Source organism: Mastigoproctus giganteus, chromosome 11 (genome assembly GCF_048544385.1).
Source record: "Mastigoproctus giganteus isolate SK-2022 chromosome 11, ASM4854438v1, whole genome shotgun sequence".
NCBI lineage: Eukaryota > Metazoa > Arthropoda > Arachnida > Uropygi > Thelyphonidae > Mastigoproctus > Mastigoproctus giganteus.
The window spans coordinates 78,959,743-78,987,733 of NC_143585.1; the positions used below are offsets into that span (position 1 = coordinate 78,959,743).

A 27,991-nucleotide genomic window follows, 5' to 3' on the forward strand; every position below is an offset into this window, starting at 1 on the left:
ATCTATGCATTTCCAATTAAAATCTATTCATCTATCAAATGCAAGGATAAGATCACAGGAAATGAATCACATCAAAGTGCTTCCTATCAGGCACCACCAAGATTTTCTAAAAAACACATGTACTATACATATAATTTATACAAATATTACACATCAGTTATGAAACAAGCATTATCATATGCTTTGGAAATCTCATTCTGCAAGACATTTGTAGGAGGACTATCTCTAATTCCATCAGGCACTGAAGGTGATGGATATGCTGTTGATGGGACGTCATGACTGAATGGTAAAGATGATGAAAGTGCACTTGAAGTCATTTGTGGTTGTAATTCATTTGTACTATTGGAAATGCTGTGGGGGGTTGAAAGAGAAAAATTAATATCTGCTGCTATTTGCTGATCCTCATTAACAGTAGTTTGGAGAACCAAGTTAGAAGTGCCTGGAATTGCATTTGAAGTTGCTGTGCATAGAGAAGGGGCTGACTGCAGATTTCTTGCTTCAGAATATTGTGGTGGTGGAGTACCAAAGAACTATAAAAAAATAAACTTTGATTAGCAAAAATATTCATATTAATATATTTTTTAAAATATCCTACAAAATTTTCTCATATGTAGTACGGCTATTTGAAATGAAAACAGGTGACATATAATAAGAAAACAGCATTTATTTATAAACACTTGCCAAAGGCATTAATCTCAGTTTCACCAACCTGCTTGTAGCATAGCTGCAGAAACATTTTGATAGATATAGTGGTATTTCTGTAACTCCATCTTTCATTTCAGGATCAGACCTATTACCCTTTGGTTTAAGTTCTTTTGAAAATTTAAGTCCTCCAAATAATTGGAAGGTATTAAAACTCTACCTATTCAAATTTGAGAAGTTATTTAACTTCAGATGAAATCCCTTTTCCCTGTTGACTGGTTTGAAAATTTTACATTAAAAGTATGGGTGCATTCATAAGCTTTTAATGTAAAAATTCTTAAAATAATTGGGGAAAGGGATTTTATCAAAAGAAGAGTTAAAGAAGCTATGTACATACAGTAAAATCTCGTTAATACAAACTCGTTAACAAAACTTTGTATAAACTCGGTTTATACAAAGTACTAATTTATATGAAGTACATACCATTCCCCTGCGAAAGGATAGGCTTTTCTATGTAAATATATTCGTTTATTACAAAATTTGTTTAATATGTATTACAAAGTTCATTTTCACCCCATGAGAAATAAATATTGTTATTTTGTATGTTTAATGCAAATCTTAGCACAGCTGTCTGATTATTGCCTCTAGCCACCCGGTTCACTGCTTCCCGAAGGATGGCACTGACTTGTTAGAAATAATTTTTGTGTAAACAAAACCAGTTTCTGGTTGCTACTACATAAATGCATTCTGAAAAACATCATGTTAAATTAACAAAAGAATAAAAACAGTTTTCCTAAGTTGTTTACATACACTCCCTTGCTCTCCACGGGAATAATGTCAGTTGCAATTGTTACACCAGTTCAAAGAATCTTTTGCCACCATATACAGCAATATATTTTTTGTGTAATTTTATCTGAGCTGATGTCTTTTTCGGAACTTGTGTCTTTAAATAAATTAATTTAAAGTTTGTGTATATTAAATCTCATCTAGTGTTATGGTTACAAAACGTAAACTGACAGGACTGAACTTAGCAAAACGGCCATTGCAAGGAACATAACACTTTACCTACTTCATCTACAATACTGAAAAAAAACTTGAAGAACTGCGTGACACTGGAGCTGCAAGGAAGAAAAAAAAAAAAAAAAACAGGAAACGAATTCCTGGTTCAAAATACAAGGAGTTTGAAACAAAACATTTTCAGTGGTACCAACAAATGCATGCATCTAATTTGCCAAATCAGGTCCAATTTTGCAAGAAAAGGCAAATTATCTGGCTCAACAACATGGAATTAGCAACTTCAAATGCAGCAGTGGCTGGCTCCAAAGATTTAAAGAGAGTGGGCGAGTCTGGATTGGTCGACAAGGAAAAAGCTACAGACTGGTTATGGTCTGTATGGTCCATTTTTGAAAAATATGAGGCAAAGGATATTTTTAATCTTGATGAGGCAGGTTTATTTTATAATTTGCTGCCAAACAAAACATTTGCTGTTCGAGGAGAGTCTTGTCATGGTGGAAAATTAAGTAAACAAAGACTCTCTATTCTGTTATGCTACAATTCAAATAGCAATAAAAAACTATGCCCACTGGTGATTGGTAAGTTTTCCAAGCCAAGATGTTTTAAAGTTAACCAACTTCTCTGTGATTATGTGGCCAATAGAGATGCTTGGCTTACAGTCAAAATTTTTCAGTCTTGGTTATCAAAAGTGGACAGAAGAATGGCTTCAGAAAAAAAGGAACATTTTGATGATTCTAGATCGTTGTACAGCACATTCTGCTGAGACACTTAAGTTGACAAATATACGGCTGTTGTTTTTAACCTCCCATTACCATCCATAGCCGAATGGTCATGAGCAAGAGTGCAGTAGCACATGCCTTTGAGTAGACCAGAGTTCAAGCCCCTGACTGCTAAATACGGTCGATCTGCCAACCCGCACTGGACTGGCATAGTAGATTATGGTCCATTTCTCTCAACATGAATTGTTGAGCAGGCTTCCATTCTGCAGTGGGTGATAATGGCTGCAGTTTAGTTTACTTCTTTTTTTTCCCCACCAGTTTTATGCAGCCACTGGGTCAAGGCATTATTTATAACCACAAGGGAGCATATAGAGCTTGCCTGATAAGGTACTTGATTCTCAACATAGGAGGGAGGGAACAATTTGCAGCTAAATTGGAACGTCTTGGATTCTATCCATAATCTTTTTATTGCTTGGGACAGTATTGCATCAAGTGTAATAATTAACTGCTCCAGAAAGAGTGGCTTTGGAGAGAATATCATCGAAAAACATGGTCCAGCAGACGAATGTGATGGCAACATTGAGGAATGGGGAAATTTGAAGGAGCTATGGACTTAGTTGGCGAATTTGAAGAGTTTATGAAGGTACATGTACAACAACAGAAGATCTGCTAAGCACCAAGCAAAACAATGATGTTTTTGTTACCAACGACAGTGAAAGTGAAGAAGCACATGCACACTACCATTTAAAAAAAGATGCCTAAAATGTATATTGAGCATAATAGAGAATGTGTTGGCCTGCAGTAATGTTTATAAAGAAATAACTATTGCATTTTATAATGTCTGTGCTGTAGTTAAAAATGCATATAAGACAAAAACTGTGCAAACAACATTGGATTCTTTCTTTAAATTAGATTAATTTTTCTAAAAGTTAATGGATTTTATGTCTCCTTTTATATTAAGATTAATTCTTTTACTGTGATACGAAAATATTGTATACATCAAAATATATACTGTACAATATTTTCATTTCTGTTAATTTCTTTTTTCTTAGTTTATCTTACAAATAAAAAAAAATCTTTAAAAACTGTATTGTTAGACAAGGCTTTTGTTTTTATTATTTTTTATTTTAATTATTTTATTTTATTAATTTATTTTTGATATTATTATTATTTATTATTATTCTTAAATGTATAGTATGTGCCAAAAAAAAAAATAATAATAAAAAATAATAATAAAGGTAAAATTTTGATTTTGGGGACCTCGTTACTACAAACCTGATTATTGCAAAACATGAAAATTTAAGTCCCTTCTACTATAACAACATTTAAAGGTAGGATGGAGAAACAGAAGTATGGGGAGAAATAAAGATATACATGGATTAATATCTATTCAACAACAGAATATAAATTAAAAATATAAACATAAAAAAATATTTTAAATAAATATAAATTTAAATAAAAATTATATTAAAATTAAATTTAAAAAATTCTCAGATTTTTTTTTCAATGTATTGTATAAAATTACAAGAGATCTCATCTTACCTTTAAAAGGGTAGGGTGAGGTTACTGGGCATCTGATTTACCACTTAAGGTTAATTACTCTCTCTCTCTTATGATGTCATATCTCAACCTCTCCCCCATCTCTTACTTTCATGGACACCCTGATCACTAAGAGTATTTGGGCATGTGATCAAGGAACTAGCAGGAGTTCTGGAGCATGATGCTGGTAACAAAAGGTAACAATTACAGTGTAATAAATTGTAGTTACTCTTAAGAGTAATTTTCTTTCTTTCATTTTGGGTAGAATATAACGGAAATAGATCATGGCTGATCATGAACATGGACAGCTAATCATGTTGTTCCCTTATTTAAGAAATTGTTTCTTAAATAAGGCATATCAGCCAAATAAAAAAAAATCAGAAAGTTGACAAGTATGCCAAGGTCCATACACAAAGAAGCATAATATATATATATATATATATATATATATATAGTGAAGAGTCAGCAGTCTTAAAAAACAAAAAAAAACTCTACTTTTGTTTTTGAATATCATACTTGCATAAATTAGCCAATGTAACATTGCAACCTTAACTCCTGTATCTTCTGCAAATTGGACCCATGTGGTCAGAGGTAAGAAGGCCTTTGGCCATAATTATGAGAGCATCATTGGATTCAGGAGAGAGAGAGAGAGGTCTCTCTCTCTCTCTGTATACAGGTCTGTAAGTCTTATTTGTGGAAGGATGTTGATTTGTTAGAAAGGATGATGTGCAGAGAAGGGTATAAAAAGATCAGTGACAGAAACAAAAGTGTACCCTTACAAGGAAAGGCTTCAGTTTTCTACAAATTATTAGTGTTTGAAGACTAGGCACCTGCACAGAGTTCTGATTAAGTTGTTTAAGGCTTTGAATGGATTGAGTAAACTCAATGGCAATGGAATCCTTCCTCTTGCTCAGACATGTGGGTCATAAAATTGAGGAAGGATGGTTGCAGGAGAGATGTGCAGAAGTTTGCCTTCAGTTAGTGGGTAGTTCCACTAACTAAAGGCAAACTTCTGCACATCTGTTTTGTTGTAGATGGTAGACACTGAATAAATTCAAGAACCAGACAAATTATTGGAGGATGGGAGGAGACAGGTGAAGTGGGAGGTTTTTTAGTTTTTTTTTGGTTGATGCAGTATAAGTTTGCTTTCTTGCTACTATTAATACTAATACTAATCAGTGATTTAAACATGATACAACGAGGAGCAAAATGCTTCTTTGTTCAAGATGTGCTATACACATAAACTAGAATGTATGCAAAACAACATTAGGATATTTACCTTATAGACCCCATATTATAATTGACTAGACTATAAAAACTACAGAACCTGAACTGCAAATTAGACAAGAGATCATCAAATACATATTATAAAAAGGTGTCTAAAGAAAACCACCAAACTAAACTAAAAAAAATATAAGAAATAAATAAAATTAGACTAAACATAACATACTTGAAACAATAACTGCAAACTTTAACCTATAATTAGGTAAAGACATCCATCTCCAAGAAATTGGGGCCACAAAACTTTCCCATCAATACGGATTAAAACTTTTATTTAATAGTGTTCAACCAAGTATGCAGAATATAAATCTGCTGATCTGCCATAACCAATGAAGCCATCCTAATGAAATGGTAAAGTAGTTAGCATCAGTGGGGGATTTAGCACTTGAGAGGCCCCAGGCACAATTCAATTTTGAGGCCCCCCTCTAAGTATTTTCGGTACCATTACAGTGTGCTCTAGATTTGGTGTTGCGGTTTTAATCATTTTGGTTGCGCAATTCTTTCATGCACATTTTAACTAATGTTTAAATGAAAAAATTGCACAACTAAGCATTAATGATAATACGTATTCTACTTCAGATTCACTTAGTTCGCATAGATATTTCATATAATATGTAGGGATATTCGCATAAGAGTTTACTAACTTCTCATATTAAATTATAGTTTTTATTCAGTAACGGTAATAATGATGAGTGTAAAAATTAAAAATGAAACAATTTTATTTTTTTTGGGACCTGAGATTTGAGGCCCCCTCTATTTAAGAGGCCCCAGGCGCGCGCCTGTGCGGAAATCTGCCACTGGTTAGCATATGTAAGCTAACCTGACACATGACAGCAGCATTTGAGAACAGTCTTCAAAGGGTAAACAGCGAAACCCCATGATTTAATTTATTTCCATGGATTATTTCATTGGAGTACTTTAATGGTGGATGAGCGAGGGAATGAGGGGAAGACAAAAAAGGAACAGAAAAAGAAAAGCAGGAGAGTCTATTTTTCACTCATATAAACTAATAGGTCAGAGGCAGAAAAATTTCAGAAAAGAAAAAGAAACAGAAGAGATTAAAAATTTTTCCCTTGGAAATCCAGAAGTACGACTGCCTATCCTCTTAGTTAAGGTCCTGAATAACTTATTCCTTAAAACTAAGAGGATGGGCAGTACCATTTTTATACCTCACAACTAAGAGGGGTATAAAATCTAAACTAGATTTAAAGCCTCCATAGGAACCAACAAAACAAGAGATGAAAATTTAGTGTCTATCCAACTTTTTATTCTCAAGTATGCCTTAAACATACTTACATTTATATATTTCTGTGAAGGGGGCAGGGGTGCAGTGGAATTGTAACTGATTTAAAAAAACTTCTTGTGGGGACCAATGAAACCTGTACTGGAAATTTGGTGTCAATCTCCTGACTTCTTTTGGACAGCTCTCAAACTCCAAAGCTAATACAGGTTTCCATGGGGGTGAGGACCATCGGGGCTTTCAAATCAGAATTGATCCTAAAACCTTCCAAATGCCTAACAGAAAACATGCTGAAAATTAATTTTATTTTTCAAGTAACATTCAAATATTTGAAACATACTTTGATTTATATAAGGCAGTAACTTGAAGAAATTTTATGAGGGGAGGTGAAATTTCATTGGTCTGATTTTGTAAAATTTGAGATGAATCAACAAATCTTTTAGAAAGATTCATATAAAAAATTTCACTGAAATTCATCCAGTGGGAGTCAAGTTGTTACATGTGGAGAGACATGGTGAAGTAAGCACTTTTACGCATATGCTAATATGCCTGAAAGAAAAACTCAATCTGAAAACAACAACCCGGATTATTATTTGATTACATTTCTTATTTAACACACTTTATATAAATTTATATTATTCATATACACATATAAATTACATAAAGATTTTTACATTTCTTTCACTTCGAATAACATCTTCATATGAAGGTGGCTTGTCTATTGCTCCAAGTGCACCAAGTTCATCTGATATTGTAAAAATATCATTTTCATGATTATGCCTGTTTCCCCGACTTGACTGATCATGCCTACAGAAAGACCTAAAAGATATAGAATAATTTTTTTTTCTTCAAGTTACGTTGGTTTTACAGGGACTTGAAGAAATATCAGAATGAAATTTTTAAAATGCATAAAAATAAATATAAAACTAGTGGATAAAATGCACCATTTTTATTAATTTCCATAGGCACACTATAGCCCTGGCAGCTTATGCACCACTAAACCCCCCCCCCCCCCCATAACACACACACACACACACAACGTATAAATATAGTGCAAGCGCATCAGAAATACATAGCTATATCTGAATAATAATGCTTTAGAGTCCAAATTACCACTCTAATGTAGCATTTACCTGCCTCCTAATAATAAAGTGCATAAAAAAAAAAAAAAAAAAAAAAAAAAAGCTGTATAATAATTTCAATACATTGCACGAACTCACTAACCTGTTAGATATTTTGTACTATTAAATATAGTATGGCACATATATACTGGTCGATTATACTTCTTAAAGTATATTTATTTATCTATATAATCAGAATAGGTTGTAGCTGCTGTCCGCTCATTCCTTCTCTGCCAGATAGTCATATTTCACTTTTGCCAGCTAAATGCAGCAGATCTCAAAGATGAATCTTTGAGATTTGTTGCGCTTAGCTGATACAACTTCAATCATATAATCAGGAAAATAAGTGACATAATGATATCAGAGATGTATCTATTTGAAAAGATGCAGAGGCTGAGAGAGTGCTTAGCTCCAGGGGGGAAATGATATGCATCCAGTTATACTGAAAAAGGTAGCAAGTGAGGTGCATCCAAACATTAATAATGTTAATGTTTGGATGCAGGTAAGAGGGAATAATCAGAGATTATTCCCTCTTACTGGAGAAGTGCCAATGTCTTCTACAATCCATAAGGGAGAAGCTGAAGAAGCGATGGCCAATTATAGACCAGTGAGTATGAAAGTACGAATTCTGTGGTTGGTAAGATTTTGGAATCTATGGCTAAAGATGTAATACAGAAGCAGCTCAACAACAATGTTATACAAAATGTGTCTGAGTCTGATCATCATTCTATTCTGTGAAGAGATCTTGCTTGACAAATCTGGAGTAAATTACTATGAGTTTATATAGTTGGATGAAAAAAAATTATATACAGCAAACCCCCGCTATTCGCGGTTTCGCGATTGCCGATTTAATATAAAATGAAACCTAAAAAAAAGTGAATTTTAAAGCGCCGTGAATATTTTCCGCCGTAAAAAAACATGGGCATGGCTAAAATTATCTTTCCCGGTCAAAACAGCGCTCAGTGGGTGGGGGAGAGGGGTGACAAAATTGCGAGCGTGGATGTTTCTCGCTAATCCTTGTTCGGTATGTGTTATGCGCTTGTCATGGAAGGTTTCGTCGTTTGCTTTTAATTTATATGCTTATAAATTGAATAAATTTATCAATTTATAAACTGATATGCTTACAAAAGTGATAAATCTACCGTTTTTCAGTGTAAAACAGACTTTTTTTTCTAGTGTGTTAACGGAAGAAAGTGACTTTATTGTGGACAAGTTCTTTCTAACCCGTACAAAAATATGGCTATGAATAACAAGGAAAATGCGAAAATATCAAAGAAGATGATGACATTAGCGAATAAAATCGAGTTATTAGACAAAATTTCTAATGGTGAAAGTGTCTCCTCAGTGGCAAAACATAAAGTCAACGGTACGATCAATCAAAAAATCGGAAGAAAAAATCCGCCATAGTGTCCGTGAAAACGTGCTAATTGCTTAAAAAATTTGCTCTGTAACTCGTGATGTTAAATTAGTAAAAATGGAAAAAGCTTTAAATCTGTGGATAGAAGACCAAACTCAAAATAAAATTCCGTTAAGTTCACTCATCATTCGTGAAAAAGCAAAACTCCTTTATCAACACTTTAGCGAAACTGGTGATAGCACTGGCGGGATAAGTTTTTTTGCTAGCAAAGGCACTGGTTTGAAAGATTTGTTTGAAATTTCACATAAATATTACATTTAATATTAAATTGTTTCTTATTTTCATTTCGATGCCATATGCTTGAATTTCACTATGTACTGTCTATGTACATAGTCATATTATGAAGGTACATATAATACATACATAGACAAAATTTTATACTAGTTTTTCTTATATATTTCATACTTTGGAACAGAGCCCCTTAATTACTATGGGATCCATAACTCGGTATTCGCGACATTTCTCAGGAACGTAACCCCCGCGAATAGCGGGGGTTTACTGTATCTGGATTTCCATAAGGATTTTGATACAGTTGCTTACAAGAAGTTATTGCATAAATTACAGTAGGTTGGGATAACAGGAAAGATCAATCAATGGATTAGGAGTTGCTTGAAGGCCAGGAGACAGGGGGTGATCATAAATGGGTATTCTTCAGAGCGAACTGGAACAGCAAGTGAGGTTCCTTGGAGATCAGTGCTTGGACCTCTGTCTCTTATTTTCCTAAATGACACTGATGAGTGAATACAGGGAAAGCTGATAAAGTTTGCTGATGACTTAAATGCTGAGAGGGTAGTTAAGGTTGAAAACCAGACCATGTTACTTCAAAAGGATATGAAAAATATGGGCTGAAAAATTGCAGCTAAAGTTTAATTCTACCAAATGCAAAGTATTGCACTTTGGGAAGAGAAATCCAAGAGCTGTTAACAGATTAGAGAGAAGGAATTAAAGGATGTTCAGGATTAGAAAGACTTGGGAATTATGATACAGAAAGAAATTAACTTCAATGTGCAGTGTATGCAGGTGGCAAGAAGGGCACAATGTTCTATCTATGATTTAATATGATTCTGCAAGTAAAGGGAAGGTGGTCATTATTCCTCTCTATAAAATTAAGGTGACCACACTTCAAATGCTGTTTCCAATATTTATTAATGATATTGATGAAGACATATCAGGCTTAATGTTTAAGTCTGCAGATGATACAAAGTTGGCAGGGTGGTTAATGACAGTAATCAGGGTATGCTACTGCAACAAGTCAAGAAAAATTAGGCAGATGGGCTGAGAATTGGCAATTGAAGCTTAACATTAACAAATGCAAGGTACTGCATATGGATAGCAGTAATCCCAGAATAATGTACCAACCTGAGTGGTACTCAGGATAATCAAAAATGTAAAGGACCTGGGATATAACTGTGCAGTCAGATATGAAGTTCTTTGAGGAATGCAGACAGGCTGCCAGGATAGCTCATGGGGTTTTGTCAATGTTATAACAAGAATTTTACTAGCAGGGAAAAGGAGGTGATTATCCCACTGTATAAGGCAATGGTCAGGCCACATTGTGAGTACTTACCAAGAAAGGCTTAGTTTCTGCAAATTGCATTGTCTGCAGACTAGGCACCTGTGATATTATCTGAATGAAATGTTTCAGGCTTGTGCAAACTCAATGCTGATGGGATTCTTCCTCTTGCTCAGACTATGTACTTGAGGGAGCATAAATTCAAATCGAGGAAGGATGGTTGTCCTTCTTCCAGCCACCTTCAGCCAATGGGTGGCTGGAAGAAGCTTTCATCCGTTGTTGTGTAAGTGGATAGTTTGAATAAATTCAAGGAAGAACTAGACAAGCTATTGGAGGGGATGGATATGTGAAATGGGAGGTTTTCTTTTTTTTTTTTTTTTTTGACCAATGTTTTATAAGCTTGCTTTCATGCATCATTTTCAACTACTAATACTAACTATTAAAATAGATTCACTGCAAAAAAACTATTATTACTACAGGGCTAGCTGCAAAAACTATTATTAATCAAGAATTTTGCAGCAAAGAAAAAAAGATTGCAAATTCCTGAATTTGAGCAATTATTTCCAGTGCAAAGACATTCTAAATCTGACAAACATACAACAGCTATATATCTGAAACTGAAGTTTGTAATAGGTAAAAACCAGAGTTCTTTTCTCTAATGGTATTGATCTTTCATACCCTTGGTATTAAATGCCTCAGTGTTGCTTCATTTTTGCAATAATTTACCTTAATCCATAACCAAATGGATCACTAATATTTTTAATAGGAAAGTGGACTTTATCTGAAATAATGATATGATGATTAAAGATATTACTTGTAAGAGAGCAATGATATTATAAAGAAAAAAAAACATTCCCCCTCCCCAATACAAACTTATGTTTATAAACTTACTACACTAAAAGGATATAGATCCTGCTATATTAATGTATTCTGCAAAGCTAACTTTTATTTATACACTGTCATATTAAAAAATATGAATTATAAATGTTGCAGTGAAATAATAATAAAAAAAAAATAAATATATATATATATATATATATATATAAAATAAAAATATGAAAAATATTCCTTATATTTAATATTTTCAAAATTTTTCAGATAGGCATTCCTTCTACTTTCCTTCTTCTGTCCTTATTTATTTGTTTCTTTACTATTTTTTTCTGCACTTTTTCCATATTGCCTCTATTTTACTTATTTTATATATTTATATAAAGCATGCAACTTGTTTCAAATAAATATTGATAAATTTTCTAATTAAAGTTAATGAAATGATAAGGTTTAAATTTTTTTCCCTAACACAATTAAAAAATTTATTTATAATGAGTAACTTTTTTATGCATATTTTTACTCACCTTCTCAATATGCATGCCACAAAAATTCCTACAATAGCAACAATAAAACAAGCTGCTGCTACCAGAGCAGCTTTATATATTTCTTGTGCTTTAGCTTCACTACCATCTGCAAATAAAATCCATACTGCACTGATGTATTCACATAACATATATTCATCATCATATCTGACAAAAGTTACTACTTATATAACTGCTAATATATATACGCTGAATGAGCCAAAACATTATGACCACCTACCTAACATGATGTTGGTCCTCCATGTGCAGCCAAAACAGCTCGTATCTGGCGAGGCATGGACGCTACAAGATTTCTAAATATGTTCTGTGGTATCTGGTAACAACACGTAACCAGCAGATCCTTTAACTCCTGTAAGGTCTGTGGTTGAAATGCTGCAGATCAGAGTTGCTGCAGGTCAGAGTTCCAACACAAACCACAGATGCTCTATAGAATTGATGTCTGGGAAATTTGGAGGCCAGGGCAATACCTGGAAGTATTCCTCATGTTCCACGAACCAGTCTCAAACAATCCGGGCAGCGCAGCATGCCGCGTTATCCCGCTGAAAGATGTTACCACCAGAGGGGAAGACCGTTGCCACGAAGGGGTGTACCTGGTCAGCAATGGTAGTGTGTTTAATGTCAAATGGCACCAAGGGTTTCCCCCATCCCCCGATGTTTAGGTAGGTGGTAGACATCAGATTGCCTGGCACATGGATGACTGGACCCAGGGTACCCCAGAAGAACAGCGCCCAAAGCATGAGACCGCCGCCACCGACTTGTTTTCGTCCCATGGTGCATCTAGGCACCATCACTTCACCAGGTAAACGATGCACGCGTACCTGGCCGTTTGCATGGTGCAACAGGAAATGCGATTCATCGGACCAGATGACCTTCTTCCAATCACTCAAGGTCCAGTTTCGATGCTCACGTGCCCATTGTAGGCACTGTCGCCAGTGAACCGTAGTTGGCATGGGCACTTGGAGCCTGTGGCTATGCAGCATTTTCACAGGATTCGATGTACTGTGCATTGTGGCATCACCCGCGAGTTGCACCACAGTCGCCCTTCTGTAGCCACGTACCATCTGGGAGAGCCTTCACTCACCTCGAGCATCAAAAAGCTGTGGTCGTCCAACACCTCGCCGGCAGTTTGTGGGCTCCCCTCCTAGGACCACTTTCGGTAGGTGCTAACCACGGCTGACCATGAGCATCCCACCAGCAGTGCTGTTTCGGATATGCCCTGACCCAGTCGTCTGGCCATTACAATTTGGCCTTTGTCAAACTCGCTTATGTCTGCTGCCTTTCCCATCTGAAGAACAAGAGTAACACTGATTAACAGAGCTATATCAGGTGTTTTTTATACCGTGTTCTGACCTGCACTGTAGTTCACCTGCAGTTGCTTCGATTTGCATAACAACTCGCTGGTCATAATGTTTTGGCTCATCAGTGTACATTAAGTGAGGATTTGCTAAGCCTTTTCTCATTTTTTTTTTTGGTAGTCTTAACCAAAAATGTTTATGAAACTACTTTATCCAATTATTCATTGTAATACAGATCATCTTTATTTTTTAGTTGTTTTTCTTTATTTCTTAATAAATTATTCAAAAATAATTCACAGGTAAATGTGCAGAGTAAAAACACTTAAGTGCAAAGATGAATGAAAAGAATTATATAATAATATATATATATATATATATATATATATATTTTTTTTTTTAAATAAAATAATTTACCTAACAGAGAAAGTAAGCACAAAAATTCTTTATATTCATAAAGCTTATTAACAACAATCTAAGACTAAGCTTTTTGTAAAATAAACAGTACAGAATAAAACATCAGTTAAATAACTGGGTTCTAAGATTTTTAGTAAATAGACAATGTAGAATCAGGCCAAGGCCATGACTAGGCATAACCTTTCTAAGAGTATGTACATAGATCTAAATTTTTCATGTGAGTTCTGGAGAGAATGATTAGAGGACACAAGAGGGAATAATACTATTGATCTGATTAACAGCAGTGATTATTCATGCATTAAGAATATGCAGATAAAAGAACAGGTGGCAAGGAAAAGGTGTAGATAAAAGAACATGTAAAAGAAAAGGTGGCAGTGATCGCAGTGTATTGATGTGTGATTTACCTAAAGATGTAACCACCATCAAGGGTAAAGGGGAGAGTTTTTGCTTTCATAAAGGTGACTATGGTGGTCTCAGGCAGTTTTTAAATTCTATACAATGGGACCAACTGATGATGTCATCAGCAAATTCTAAATGGGAAGCATTCAAGGAATTAATCATAGAAGCTACTAGGCTTTTCGTGCCAACTAAGAAATACTCTTCAAGGTAAAGGCCTAAATGGATGTCAGATGAACTGATGAAACTTGTGGCAGAGAAGAAAATGCATGGGATGCATATATATTATCAGGGGACACAGAAGCTTATAGTAGATATAAACTAGTCTGTAAACAAGTCACGAAGGAGATTAGGCAAGCTAAGGCAGATTACACAAAATCTTTGGCAAAGGATACAAAGAAAAACAGAAAAGACTTCTTTAATTATGTAAACACTAGAAGGAACGGGATCAACCAAATTAGTCCACTCGAATCTCAATGATTCAACTGTTGATGATCTTGCTCAGGTTTCTGCTGACAAACTGAATGAGTATTTTACATCTACATTCACATGTGAGGAATTCTTTAGGGAAGGGGATGACAGAAGTTTATTAAGCTCTAACATGGAGCTAAATGATTTTATAATATCAGAAGAAAGTGGAAGAGAAATTGTTGAAGTTAAACACAAGAAAGGCACCTGGGGTGGATGGGACCTATTCAGTAATATTCAGTGAGGTAGCCAAGAAAGTAAGCAAACCCTCAGCCATAATTATGAGAGCATCCTCGGATTCAGGGTAATGACCCCACAAACTGGAGTTGTGTGAATGTATCCCCAGTTGACAAAGATGATCAAAGGGGTGACGCGAGTAATTACTGACCTGTTAGTTTAACTTCAGTTCCAGGGAAAGTAATGGAGTTACTGGTTAAAGGATCATCTAGACAAGACTGCAGTTATACTTCTGACACAGCATGGGGTTTTTAAGGGGAAATCTTGTCTGACAAATTCTATTGGCTACTAAAATGTAGCCCCAAGGAAGTGGATGCAAAAAATAATTTTAATATCATGTACTTGGATTTAAGGAAAGCTTTTGATACTGTTGCACATAAAAAACTACTGTACAAATTATAGCAGTGTCGCATTAAGGGCAAGTTTCTGCTATGGATAAAGGGAAAGTTGAGTCAGAGAACACAAAGAGCAGTAATCAATGGACACTGGTCTTCGTGGACTAATGTAACTAGTGAAGTCCCCAGGGTTTGATGTTGGGCCCATTGTTGTTTTCTATATTTATTAATGATACTGATGAAGGCATATTAGGTGCAATGTCCAAATTTGCAAATGGTTGGCAGGGTGGTTAATGGCAGCAATAACAATATGCTACTGCAACGTTACCTATAAAAGTTAGGCAGATGGGGTGAGAAATGGCAATTGAAGTTTAACGCTAAAAATGCAAAGTACTGTATATGGGAAGCAGTAACCCTAGAGTAATATATCAAATGCTACATTCAGGGTAGTGGAAAATGAAAAATACCTGGGGATAACTGTGCAGTCAGACATGTTCTCTGTGCAGTGCATACAGGCTGCCAGGACAGCTGATGGGGTTTTATTAATGATATATATAAATTTTTCTAGCAGGGATAAGGAGGTCATTATCCCATTGTATAAGGCAATGGTCAGGCTGCACCTTGAGTACTGCCTACAGGTCTCAAGGCCTCACATTTTAGGAAGGATGTAGAGCTGCTGGAATGAGTACAAAGAAGGGCAACAAGATTGGTGAGTGGAGCAAAGGGGAGCTCTTACCAAGAAAGGCTTCAGTTTTGCAAATTGCAGTGTCTGGAGATTAGGTACTTGTGAAGGGTTCAGATCTGACTGAGGTGTTTAAGGCTTTGAATGGATTTAGCAAGCTGAGTGCTGATGATATTCTTCCTCTTGCTCAGACTATACACACAAGAGGGTCATAAATTCAAATTGAGGAAGGACGGTTGCAGAACAGATGTGCTGAAGTTCGCCTTCAGCCAATGGGAGGTTGACTGCTAGAACAAACCTTTGTCTGATGGTGTGGAAGTGGATAGCTTGGATAAATGCAAGGAAGAACTAGATATACTATTGGAGAGGATGGATAGGTGAAATGGGATTTTTTTTTTTACCCATGCTGTGTAAGCTTACTCTCTAGCATCATTTGCCAATACTAATACACTGATCTATGTTTTTCAAGGTTGTTTCAAGTATATTTCAACTAGCATGCCAGTTTATGTATGAATTGTCTTGAAATTTTTAAAGTACATTATTCAGATTTAAATTCAATATCAGTAAATGTCTCATCTGTATTCCCAACTAATAAGAGATAAAGTTTTCAGAGCTCACAGCACAAAAATAGCTTTCAAAATCAGAGGAGATCAAAAATGTTAGCTTTGGTTAGCTGATTGGATTTACAAAAGCAAAAATTGAAGAAATTGTCTGGAATTCAGATCTAGAATGAATGACCAGTTCATGAAGTAAAATTAAGTGATGCATAAATAGACACAGAGGATATTATTATTGCTTTTAAAAATATTAGTGATGAGCTTGTTTTGATTCTTTTACAATAATTTTAATGCTGGTTAATCGTGTCAAAATTGGAAGAAATTAATATTTAAAAGCACTTATTTACAAAAGTTTTAAATTTTTGAAGAAAAAAAAAAAACCAATATCTCAAAAAGAAACCTACTCCAGCATACTCTTATGACAAACAGGGAAACCCCAACACACATAATTATTCAATTAAAATGAATAATCAGTATTCAGAACTAATTTTAACAAGAACTGACTCAACTCCATCATAGCATATTTAACAATTTAATACTGTAAATGTGTTGAAAGTTAAAGCATTTACTGATACTAAATTTAAAATTTCTGAATATTGTAAGCACAAAAAAAATTTGAAGTTATAGTAAAACAAAAGAAAAAAAAACTGCTTGAGTTTTATAGCTCAGTAAAAGCACACCAGTCAAACTGCTCTCTCTCTCTCTCTCTCTCTCTCTCTCTCTCTCTCTCTCTCTCTCTCTCTCTCTCTCTCTCTCTCTCTCTCTCTCTCTCTCTCTCATATGGAGAGAAGGATTTTAGAGAGATTCAAAGTATGCTACCACAGATGTTAGAATGAACAGTATTCAAAGGATGACTACATTTGTATAAAATTAATAACTGTTCATATGTAAAGCAATTTTGAGAGCTGAAGATAAATGCCTGTTTACTGAATGTGTAAAACATGTCGTTGTGATATGCTTCATGACAGAAACGGGTAGATGTTAACATAACTTCAAGCAGATAAATCTGATCTTATCTAAAGATTCAGCCCTTTATTAGTAAAAATTCTTTTTTGTGAAAGATCAGATAGGACTGAACTTTTTTTTTTTTAGCACTGAAATCAATAAAATTATCAGATTCCATTTGGCAAATGACTTGGATATCTGTGTTGAAGCGGTTGCAACTTTCAACTTTTTTTTTTTAGAGAAAATCATTTAGAAAAAAAAGTGTGGAATGCTATCAGCAAATCTGTGAATGGCATTTGCAGTCTCCTAGAAGATTAGCTATATACAGAAGGAAAAAAGCAGGAAGTAACCACAAGTAGAGCCTTGTGGTATTTCAGTTATAGTTAGGATGAGTAAATTTACCACACAAGCACAGAAGGGTCCCTTTATCATGGGACTGGGGAAAAATTTATTTTTTTGTATTTACTGGCATACATTCATTATGTTCAAATCACTTAGCCATGTGCTAATTTGGAATTTGTGACCACATGCTAGTTTGAAATTTGTGATTCAAAATGTAGTTCTTTGTCAACCTTCCCAAGTGTAACTTGTGATTTTCAGCAGAAAAATGTTCTTGCCAGTTATTTAATAATCATAAATAAAGCACATACACTACTATTTCTTCCTTAAAATGACTCCTAAATATATATGTGAAACAATAAACATCAATCTGAAATTCTGCACAATAATTAATACTTATTATTAAGCAGAGTTATTCTGTTCCATTTCTCAATTAAAAAGATGAGAAATCTCCATGAATTTATTAAAGTGATCCCCATGCATATAAGATTTCCTCTATTCCTGCTGGATGGAGGTAATAAGTGCCTCGTGTATAGCCATGGCCTTAATTCTTGTGATTGTGGAATTTTTTTGTTTATCTAAATTACAAGGATTTAAAAAAAAAAACATTTGTATAATTTCATAACTTACTTCTTGAAATGCAGTCCTTGCCATTATAATAGTATCCCATTTTGCATGAACAGATACCACCATTACAGTATGTGTTTTTATTCATACTATAACACTGCTCTGGAACTAAGCAATTCCGAAAGTAGTCAGCTAAAAGAAGGGAGAGAGAGAAAAAAAAAAAAAGAACCATATAAGAAAAATATTCAAAACAAGAAAGTCTATATTTATTATACAGGGTAGTAGTTATTAAATTATGAAACACTCTGAAATAAAAAAACAAACAAACACAAACTTGTGCTTACTTCAATATGGAAAGTTTGGGAATAGTGAACAGTTGCTGCATGAGGGTTTTTTTTTTTTTTTTTTTTAATGAAAAAGAAAATAATTGTTTCCCGGTGATACTATAACACTTTTATTGAAGTTAAAAATTGTCCTATATGTTTATAATGATTGTTTAGCAAAAAATGTAGGCAAAGAATACAGATACTTGTGGCATCTCAAGTGTCATTAATAATATATTTTGTTGTGATCCTGAGTTGTTGATGATAATAATTAAATTAAAATTCCACCTCATTTAAATGTCGATATGTTCTAAATCTGACTGCATACTGAAGAATATTTTTAATCAGAAAATTTAATTTTGAAGGAGTGAGCTATGTTATGAAAGTGTAAATAAATAGCATTATGTCTGTGCTATTTATTTACACTATCATATATTATATCATATTTCTGATGATTGGTTGCAGAGCACAACAAATCCTGAATGCCAGGTCATCACGGTGCCTAAAATTTTTATGGTGCTTCCAAGTATGGCAATATTTTTCTGAAGTTATTCTGTCTTCACATGAGACATTTTTAAATTTGCACTTTGTCTGAATCTTGACAAATGTCCTTTTTTTTGCTCATTCAGAACTTCCTTGTAGCACCAAAGATCAGTTTCGACATCTATAATAACCTTGGAAGATATTTCTGAATTTGGCGCTTCATTTAAAAGCTCATTCATTGCCTACCAATGTAGAAGAAATCCATCATTGAAGTTTTTAGTTTCATCTCCATGTGTTCATCAGGTGACTCAACCGAGACCTTTAATTCACTCAGCTGAACAGTCTTGAGTGCTGAGTTCAATGTAGCAATTTGTTTCATCTGCATGGAGATTGTCCAAAATCCTCTTGTACATTTATCTAGGGATAAGTGTACAGCCCAACATGAAGTTCTCTTAGCAGTACATGCACACTGCCAGAACAGCTCACGGGGGGGGGGGGGGCGCATCTTTCAAAGATATATAGGAACTTTTTTAGCAGGGACAAAGAGGTGATTATTCCATTGTATAAAGCAATGGTTAGGCCACATCTAGAATACTGCATACAGATTTGGAAACCCCATTTTAAAAAGGTAATGGTGAAAGGGGTGCAGAGAAGATCAATAATATTAGTTGGGGACCCAAAAGGTTAAGCTTACTATGAAAGATTCTGTAAATTACATCCTCCAGAAACTAGGTATCTGCATGGTGACCTAATCAAACCATAGAAAGCTTAAAAGGGTTAAATAAACTAAATGCTGATGGCATCTTTATTCTTTCTTAATGACAAAAGTGGTCACAAATTTAAACTGAAAAAATATGGCTGCAGAACAGATTTGCAAAAATTCACATTCAGAGCAAATTATTGTGGAAATAAACTACTGCCTAATGTGTTAGCTTGTGACACTGTCTCACTGAACAGTCAATCCCTTGGATGATGACATGTACATAATTAGGCCTAATGTAGCTGAGTGGTCAGGAGTGAGAGTGTGTAGCACATGCTCTTTGGATGGACTGTGGTTCAAACTCTTGACTGCTAAATAGGAGGTTCTCGTTATCCAATGATAATTGGTTCCAGAAAATAGCACTTAAAACAAATCCACTTAAAATGGGTATTAAATTTTCGTAAAGTGTATTATGTCCATCTGTTGATAGCTTAAATAAATTCAAGGCAGACATACATATTGCAATGAATGGATCAGTGAAATGGGAAGGTTTTTTTTTTTTTTTCCTTTGGCTGATGCTATATAAGCTTGCTTTCTTGCATCATGTGCCTCTACTAATGCTAATGTACTTGCACATAGTAAAAAATGGATTGAAGGAACTGAAAAATGAGACAATTATTTTATTAGAAATTTTTTATTATAATATGTTGAGCAATGTAAGGTTAAGTTAAGTTTTTTGAAGTTGCACTATTTTTCAGTTTTACGAATAAAGAATAAATCCAGTTGCTTGGTTTTTTTTGCTGCATTTTTTCAGATAAAATGGTGTAGTAGCATTTAGTTATGTCTTTACCTTTGCACTTAACTTTTGCTGCACAATCATGAAGTGAGTAGTTCTCACAAAAATATTCAATTGCTTGGTCAATTTTCTCAAGGGCTTCCTTTAATTCTTTAATTTTCAAATCTTCATAACTGCAAGGACTCAAATAATGAATACTCGAATACCAGGGACCCCTGTATAATGAATGATTGTATTCATGATTTAATGCAGACTCCTCTGACCTGGTGGTCGTGCCAGAGTATAAACAAGGATATGTTTTTGTAAACTGGCTACACATTATATATTTTATTACATAATATGCTCATTAAACTCTTAGAATATTTTTTAAAGTACAGTAAACTTCTGTTTATTTGGGATGGATGTAATAACCTGCAAAATGAAAAAAAAAAACATGTAAATGTGAAAAAACTAAAAATTTATTTATATACATACTGTATTTATATTTATAAAAGCATATTATAGGATGAGAAGACAATATAAAATTTACAACATACATATTTTTTATAAAGGAAAATAATGCAGCAGTTCACTCTTTCCCTTGGTTTATCATCTTGCAAAAGGTAGTAAATAAATTTAGAAGCATTGTCTTATCAGGAAGAGCAGCATCTCCTTGTTCTATATAGTCAAGTAGAGACTCATAAAGTTGATATGTTGGTACCTTTTCATATTTATTGATGGGCTGAAGTTTTAGCTAAATAGAAAGAACAATTTTTTCCAATTTAATATACATAATGGACACAAATGAGGGGGGGGGACCCTCTGAGAAGTATGTTAAAATTACCTGAAGGAGTATTGAAATATGACTAGAGTGAGCTAGCAGGCAGAAAGCAAAAATTGGAAATGGAGATTTGATTCCTGAGAAATTCAATGATCTTGTAGTCAGAAACCTCACAAAATGTTAACAAATGGCACCCATAATGGATTCCATATATTTATTTATTTTTTTGTTATCCATCTATAGAGACTGGGTTAATCTGCCCTCAGATAATCAAGAATCTACTATACAATACTCAAATACCAGGGACCCCTGTATAATGAATGATTGTATTCATGATTTAATGCAGACTCCTCTGACCTGGTGGTCGTGCCAGAGTATAAACAAGGATATGTAAACAGCAAAGTTTCACTGTATTAAAATTTGCTAATATTTATTATTTCTTGTAGGCACCACCCACAAGATGGGAATTTGCATTTTACCAGTGCTAATATCAACAGAAACATATCATTTAACAGTTAACATCATTACAAAATAGCAATGAGATTAACTGTTAAATGATATCTTCCTGTTCTTGAAATAGATAGGGTAGTGGAAACCCTTTTCTTTTAAATAATCATCACATATTTTGATCACAGTAAATAACTCATTAAAAATATTAATAATAATGCATACCTTTTATATAACATGTATTTGGTTTAATCCCTGTCTTTGTCTTTTCTATATAAACATATCCAACTTCACACTCACATCTTTCATTATAACAAAGCATATGATCTCTATCCCTGCAGTCTGAATCATTTTTGCATCCTGCCATCCATCCAACTGATAATTAAAAATAAAAAAAAATTATAAATATCTAAATACATATTTATTACGTAAATATTAAGCATCAAATAACTACTTCTGAATCAAATATTTCTTTCCTCCAATAGAAAATGTGCCCAAAACAAGTTACTTTTGTCTAATGAGATTTATATTATTGAATTATAATTAGTTTTATATTATTGTTAGTGGTTGCTCAATTTACACAGCATGGTCATCAAGTAGTTCAAGTACCTTCTCCTGATTTAGCTTCAAAAGAAAGCTTTCCCTCTCCTCTTCTTATGATTTGAATACTAATATTTACTAATTACCATTACCACATTAGTATTTGGAATAGCAAATGATGCAAGAAAGCAAGCTTATACAGCACCAGCCAAAAAAAAACCAAAAAAAAAAAAAAAACCCCCACCCTTTCCATATCATCTGTCCATCCCCCATGTCTCTCTAGCTCTTCTTTGAATTTATTCAAACTATCCAATTCTACAACAACAGATGGAAGTTTGTTCCAAAAATCAACCACCTGCTAGCTGAAGACAAACTTCTGCACATCTATCCTGCTATCATCCTCAATTTGAATTTATGCCCCATCATGTGTGTAGACTGAGCAAGAGGAAGAATGTCATCAGCACTGAGCTTGCTCAATTGATTCAAGGCCTTAACAACCTCAATCAGGTCACCTCGCAGGTGCTAGTCCCACTCTTCTGTTCCCCTCACCAATCTCATTGTTCTTCTCTGTACCTATCCCATCCTTCCTAAAATGAGGCCTCTGGACCTGTATACAGTACTACTCAAGATGCAGCCTAACCATTTCCATGTACAATGTGATAATCATCTCCTCATCATTGCTAGCAAAATTCCTGTATATATTTCAAAATCCCATCAGCTGTCACAGCAGCCTGTCTGCATTGTAACTTCAGATCTTCTGCGCAATTATTCCCAGGTATTTTTCATTTTCCACTATGTTCAGTGTAGTACCACAGTTGATATATTAATCTAGGATTACTGCTGCCTCATTTGCCAATGTTAATCTTTAATTGCCATTTTTCAGCCCATCTGCTTAATTTTCTAGATCTTGTTGCAGTAGCTCATCTTGATTACTCTCATTAACCACTCTGCTAACCTTTGTATCATCTGCAAACTTAGACATTAAGCCTGATATATTCTTAATCAATATCATTAATAAATATTGAAAACATCGATGGGCCCAACATTGAACCCTGATGGGCTCCACTAATACTATTAGTCCACGAAGACCAGTGTCCATTAATAATTACTCTGTCTTCTTCCACTCAACCATCCCATAGCAGTAACTTTCCCTTAATATCACACTGCTCCAAGTTGTAGAGCAGTCTTTTATGTGCAATAGTATTAAAAAGTTTTATTCTATTAAATTCATTCCACTAAAAAATTTTACTCTAATCATTACCATACAGGAGTAGTAGTAGGGTTTTAGGAGCATCAGCAACTAAGGTGATTGCGTGTGTTTTGAGGTCAATTTTGTGTTTGCTGATGAAAAACCTGGGTTTCCAGGAGAAACACCCGTGCTCCCCTCACATGTGGCCTAACTCAGCCACATTGTGAAAAAGGCCCATAAAATTCGTAATGTCATTGATGGGACTTGAACATGGGTCTTTTCCACATGGTGTGGGGGAGGACGGCTATCCATCAACTGTGCCACCATACAGAATAATAACTATAATTGGAAATAATATATTGTATATCAAATTATCTTAACTACTATGTAGTATTGTATTTTACAAGCCTTCAAGAAACTACAACCTTTTAACAATATCATTTTAAATATGAGTGTAGGTTCTGATTATTATAAGCAAATTGGGAAACTGAAAAATCGATTTAATTAACCAGTTAATTCAATTATCAGGAATTCTATTGTGAAAATAGAAATAATATTTGGAAAAACATGTTTTTTTTTTTGTTTACAATAATTATAAATTTTACAAACCATATATAATAAATTCAGTTGAAGGTAACCTAATACTAGTACATACAGTATAATAATACTATGTGAAAAAAATATATATACAGTGTCTTGTACATAATACGTATGATGAGTAAATATAGTATGTAATGTCAAAAAAAAATTTTTTTTTTATTCATTAATTGTCCTAAGGCAAGCTCGGCAAGGACAGAAACCTCAAGTAGAGCAAAATGGCAAAAGCTGGTTTGTTCTTGATTTTCAGTATGAATACGGACTGTGAAAGTGGGGCCTATCAATCTTTTCATTTTTTAAGAGTTTTTATTTGGCTTTTGCTTCAAACTTTTTAAATTTTTTGATTAAAAAATTTTAAATATATAAATTTAAAGTTTAATATATATATATATAATATATATATAATATATATAATATATAAAGTTTAAATTTTTATGTACCAAACACTAATTATTAAGTATCATGATTTACACACTCAACTGAATAATCAAAGATTGTGGCAGGTTGGTACATCATTTTAAAAACATGTACTCCTTCTGAAAGAGAGCTATCACTGGCATTCTAGAAGTAACCCAATTACAGCACAGTACAGTAGAGTCCTTTCAGGAAGAGGAGCCAACAGGCAGTAAATAAGCAACAGAGTGATTATCACATGGTCACTTCTTGCAGATAGTAAAGTGACACAGCATGCATACAAACATACTCCAATTACCTGATTGCCCAGAATGTTTGACAATTCCAGACAATCAGGTGTCTCCTTTATATGAAATCTAAGAAAATTTGAAAGGCAAAAATATATGGAAAAATCCTGGATTATTAATCACCCTATCATTTTTTAAAAATGATTCAATAAACTAAAATGAGTTTAATAACAGAAGTTTTACATAATGTAGCATATAACTCAAAACCTATGTTGGTATTATTATATTTATATCCAAACTGGAAAGATGTACATAATGGGGGTCAAATGTTTTGTGGTATTTTCTTACCACTTCTTCAGTGACTGCAAAGACTAAATAATTAATAACTTAATTCTATTAAAAAATTTTAGGAATTCCATAATAATAACCCTTAGTTATTGTCTTTGCAGTTACTGAAGAAGTGGTAAGAAAATACCATGAAATATTTGACACTATTATATACATGATGTGTAGGTAAATTGTGTTGTTTAAAGGTAATAAAGCACTCAAAATGTATGTTAGTATTATGTTTATTTCTGAATTGGAAATATGTACATAATGGGGTCAAACATTTTGTGGTATTTTCTTACCACTTCTTCAGTGACTGCAAAGGCTAAATACTAAACACTTAATTCTACTAAAAAAATTTAGGAATTCCATAATAATAACCCTTTGTTACTCCTTCACCTTTGTAGTCACTGAAGAAGTGGTAAGAAAATACCACAAAATGTTTGACACCATTATATACATATTTCCAAACTGTAAATAAATATAATAATATCAATGTAGGTTTTGAGTGCTTTATTATCTTCAAATGTTCCCATTATGTTTTGTGCAAAACAAAATTGTACATCCTGGTGTATTTTTATACTATTTGTGTGCCAAGTATTCTTGCTTAGACCACTGAAAATGCTGAATCCATTAGATGCCTCCTATAATTTCTCTCTGAATGCTCCATTATCATGCTCTAGTTAGGTGACATGCAAACTGTGGTCTATGAATTTCAGAGGATATAAGGAAAAGTCCATGGGGGGGGGGTCTGTGAAAGTGGACTTTGCTCATTACATGTGCCACAAATGAGTTCCACAGTAAAAAAGTATACAAGCTTGCCTATCACACTAATTCTGTGAGGTAAGTTGTCACAGCTTTTTTTTTTTTTTTTTTTTCCCCTCTTGCATTTCTGGAAGTCAAGATATAAGCAATTACAAACCAAGTGTACTGCATAAGGACTATTTCTAATTTATTTTTGAATGACAATCACAATGCTTTATTATTGAGAATAATAAAGGAAAATTGTAATTCTAGTGGACTGCCAGTAAACTGAGAAATCAAAAGGAGTCTGTAGCCAAAAACATCTGCATGACACTGCCCTAGTTTCACAATGCAAATGAACGCTGTGTTAGCAATTTGTTTTCCTGCTCTATTCTTGTCAGCAAAATCAATCACTGTAGTCAATACATCTAGCTGTTGAGTAGAAGGAATTTACTTACTATATGATGTTGTTGCCATATGTTACAGTTTCACATCCTAAAAACAGTATACATAGAGAAGCTAAAATGTTTTAGTAACTTGTGTCCTTCAGCATTCTACAAAATGACAGTCACCCCCCCCCCCCCACCCACAGCAGAGAGAAACATGTTATATGCATAACATCATCATGGATAACTATTTCTGCACAAGTTAATCAACAATATAGTCGGCTCTTCCATTGTGCTAGTTACTTAGTCATTTTCAGTATGGTGAATTTCAGGACACACTTTTAAGAACAAACTGGTCATTAAATATCCTCATAGAGATGTTACGTTGATAAAAGCTATTATTGATGTTTTTATTTATTTTTTACCTTTGATATATTTAAAACTCAAGTAAAAAACAGCTAAAATCACATGCTTCTCAGTTGAAAGGTAATCAGTTTTTCTCCTAAACTTTACGTATGCACTGAGAGAATCTGGTAATAATGTAGGTTTCTTATAAATTAACTGACAAATTTTAAATTACACTTTTTTTTTTTTTTTTTTTTTACTGCTTGCTGTATTTTATTATATAATTATTTTAAAATTTCATTCTTTATTGTATTACATCTGTGCATATTTGTACAACTGATTGGTATACAGTTTGGGATCATCCAACTGCCAGGATTCATTTCCTGTAGGATGGAGATCAAGTATATAAACTGGTATGCATGTTGCAAAATTTTAGTTCACACCACTACCACAAAAAATACATGGCATGTAGCCGCTGGTGCATTGCCTGCCTTATGCAGATGAAACTCATCAAAAAAAGGAAAAACAACCTATCTAAATAACTTTTGAGCTATACAGGAGAATATGTACTTTTTTAATAATGTATACTGGAGCTGAAATTCAGTATGAAAGAAACATCATTTTAGACTGTAATAACCAGATAAGGTTCTTAAAATTCAATATTATTTTTAATTTTCTGTTATCAGCAAACTTTGTGGAAATCATATGGCTACTTTATTAGACTCAAAAGACTTCAATGCCAATAATTCACTGCAAGGGTAAAATCTAAAATGATTTTGGAGTGGCAAGTCTCTCCGCTGTTTAATTTGTTCATTTACTTTTATTAAAACTATCTGAACAATGAATTCCTTCTTTGAGCCCTTTAATCTCACAAATATTCTAATAAGTCACAAAGATTCTAATAAGAATTCCAGTTTCAACTTCCAGTAGCAATAATTAGCTACTGTCAATGATGTACAAATCAGCATCAACAAGAAATATCATTTTGAAATTATCATCTTTTGTTCAAAAGTACTTTCTTATTTCGCCGTGCGCAATTGTTTTATCGCTTAAAAAAAAAAAAAAAATCGTTTCATTATGATGCCCACAAATATGCTCTATCTCTCACTCACACACACGAGTATATAGCGAATACTGTATATAAAACTCACGTTATTGTAATCAAAGCGGCTAAAGGTGAATGCTACAACAACACTGCCACACCTAAACTCTTCCAATCCTCTCAGTCCCTTTCTTCAACAGAGCTTTCGGCTAACTAATCTATACCATAATATTGACCATAAGCCAGGTGTACGCGCAATTTTTTTTTTTAGCTTTTTATCCAAGCGATTACCTGTATTTACCACTTAAATTTGTTTCGAAAAGGATAAGGTGAATAAGAATGCTGTCTGCTGTAGCAGAAAAACGTCATATAAAGTTCATATAATTATTACGATAGAAAGGGTTAATTTAAAAGGATAATATATTTAAATGATTGTTTTCTAAAATATAAAAAATAAAACTATATCATCCTACTTTCGCATATCATCACAAATATCCTTCCACATTGGAAACGTCAATAACATGGAATCGAACCTTCCGTAAAAGGTGAATAATCCACATTTCCTAGACTTGTAAATATT

The 27,991-nt window shown here is 33.8% G+C and overlaps 1 protein-coding gene across 1 annotated transcript; it reads right to left on the reverse strand.

Annotated features, from left to right (window-relative positions):
* Window positions 1-13: 13 nt before the first annotated feature.
* On the reverse strand, window positions 14-27,991 carry LOC150078167 (uncharacterized). The gene is made up of 6 exons (XM_090385018.1): window positions 27,885-27,991; window positions 21,826-21,975; window positions 18,155-18,283; window positions 11,839-11,944; window positions 7,110-7,254; window positions 14-530 (listed from the first exon to the last, which is right to left on the reverse strand). Exons 1-6 carry the CDS (start codon window positions 27,895-27,897, stop codon window positions 147-149), a joined length of 927 nt encoding a protein of 308 aa, XP_090241144.1. The 5' UTR covers window positions 27,898-27,991; the 3' UTR covers window positions 14-146.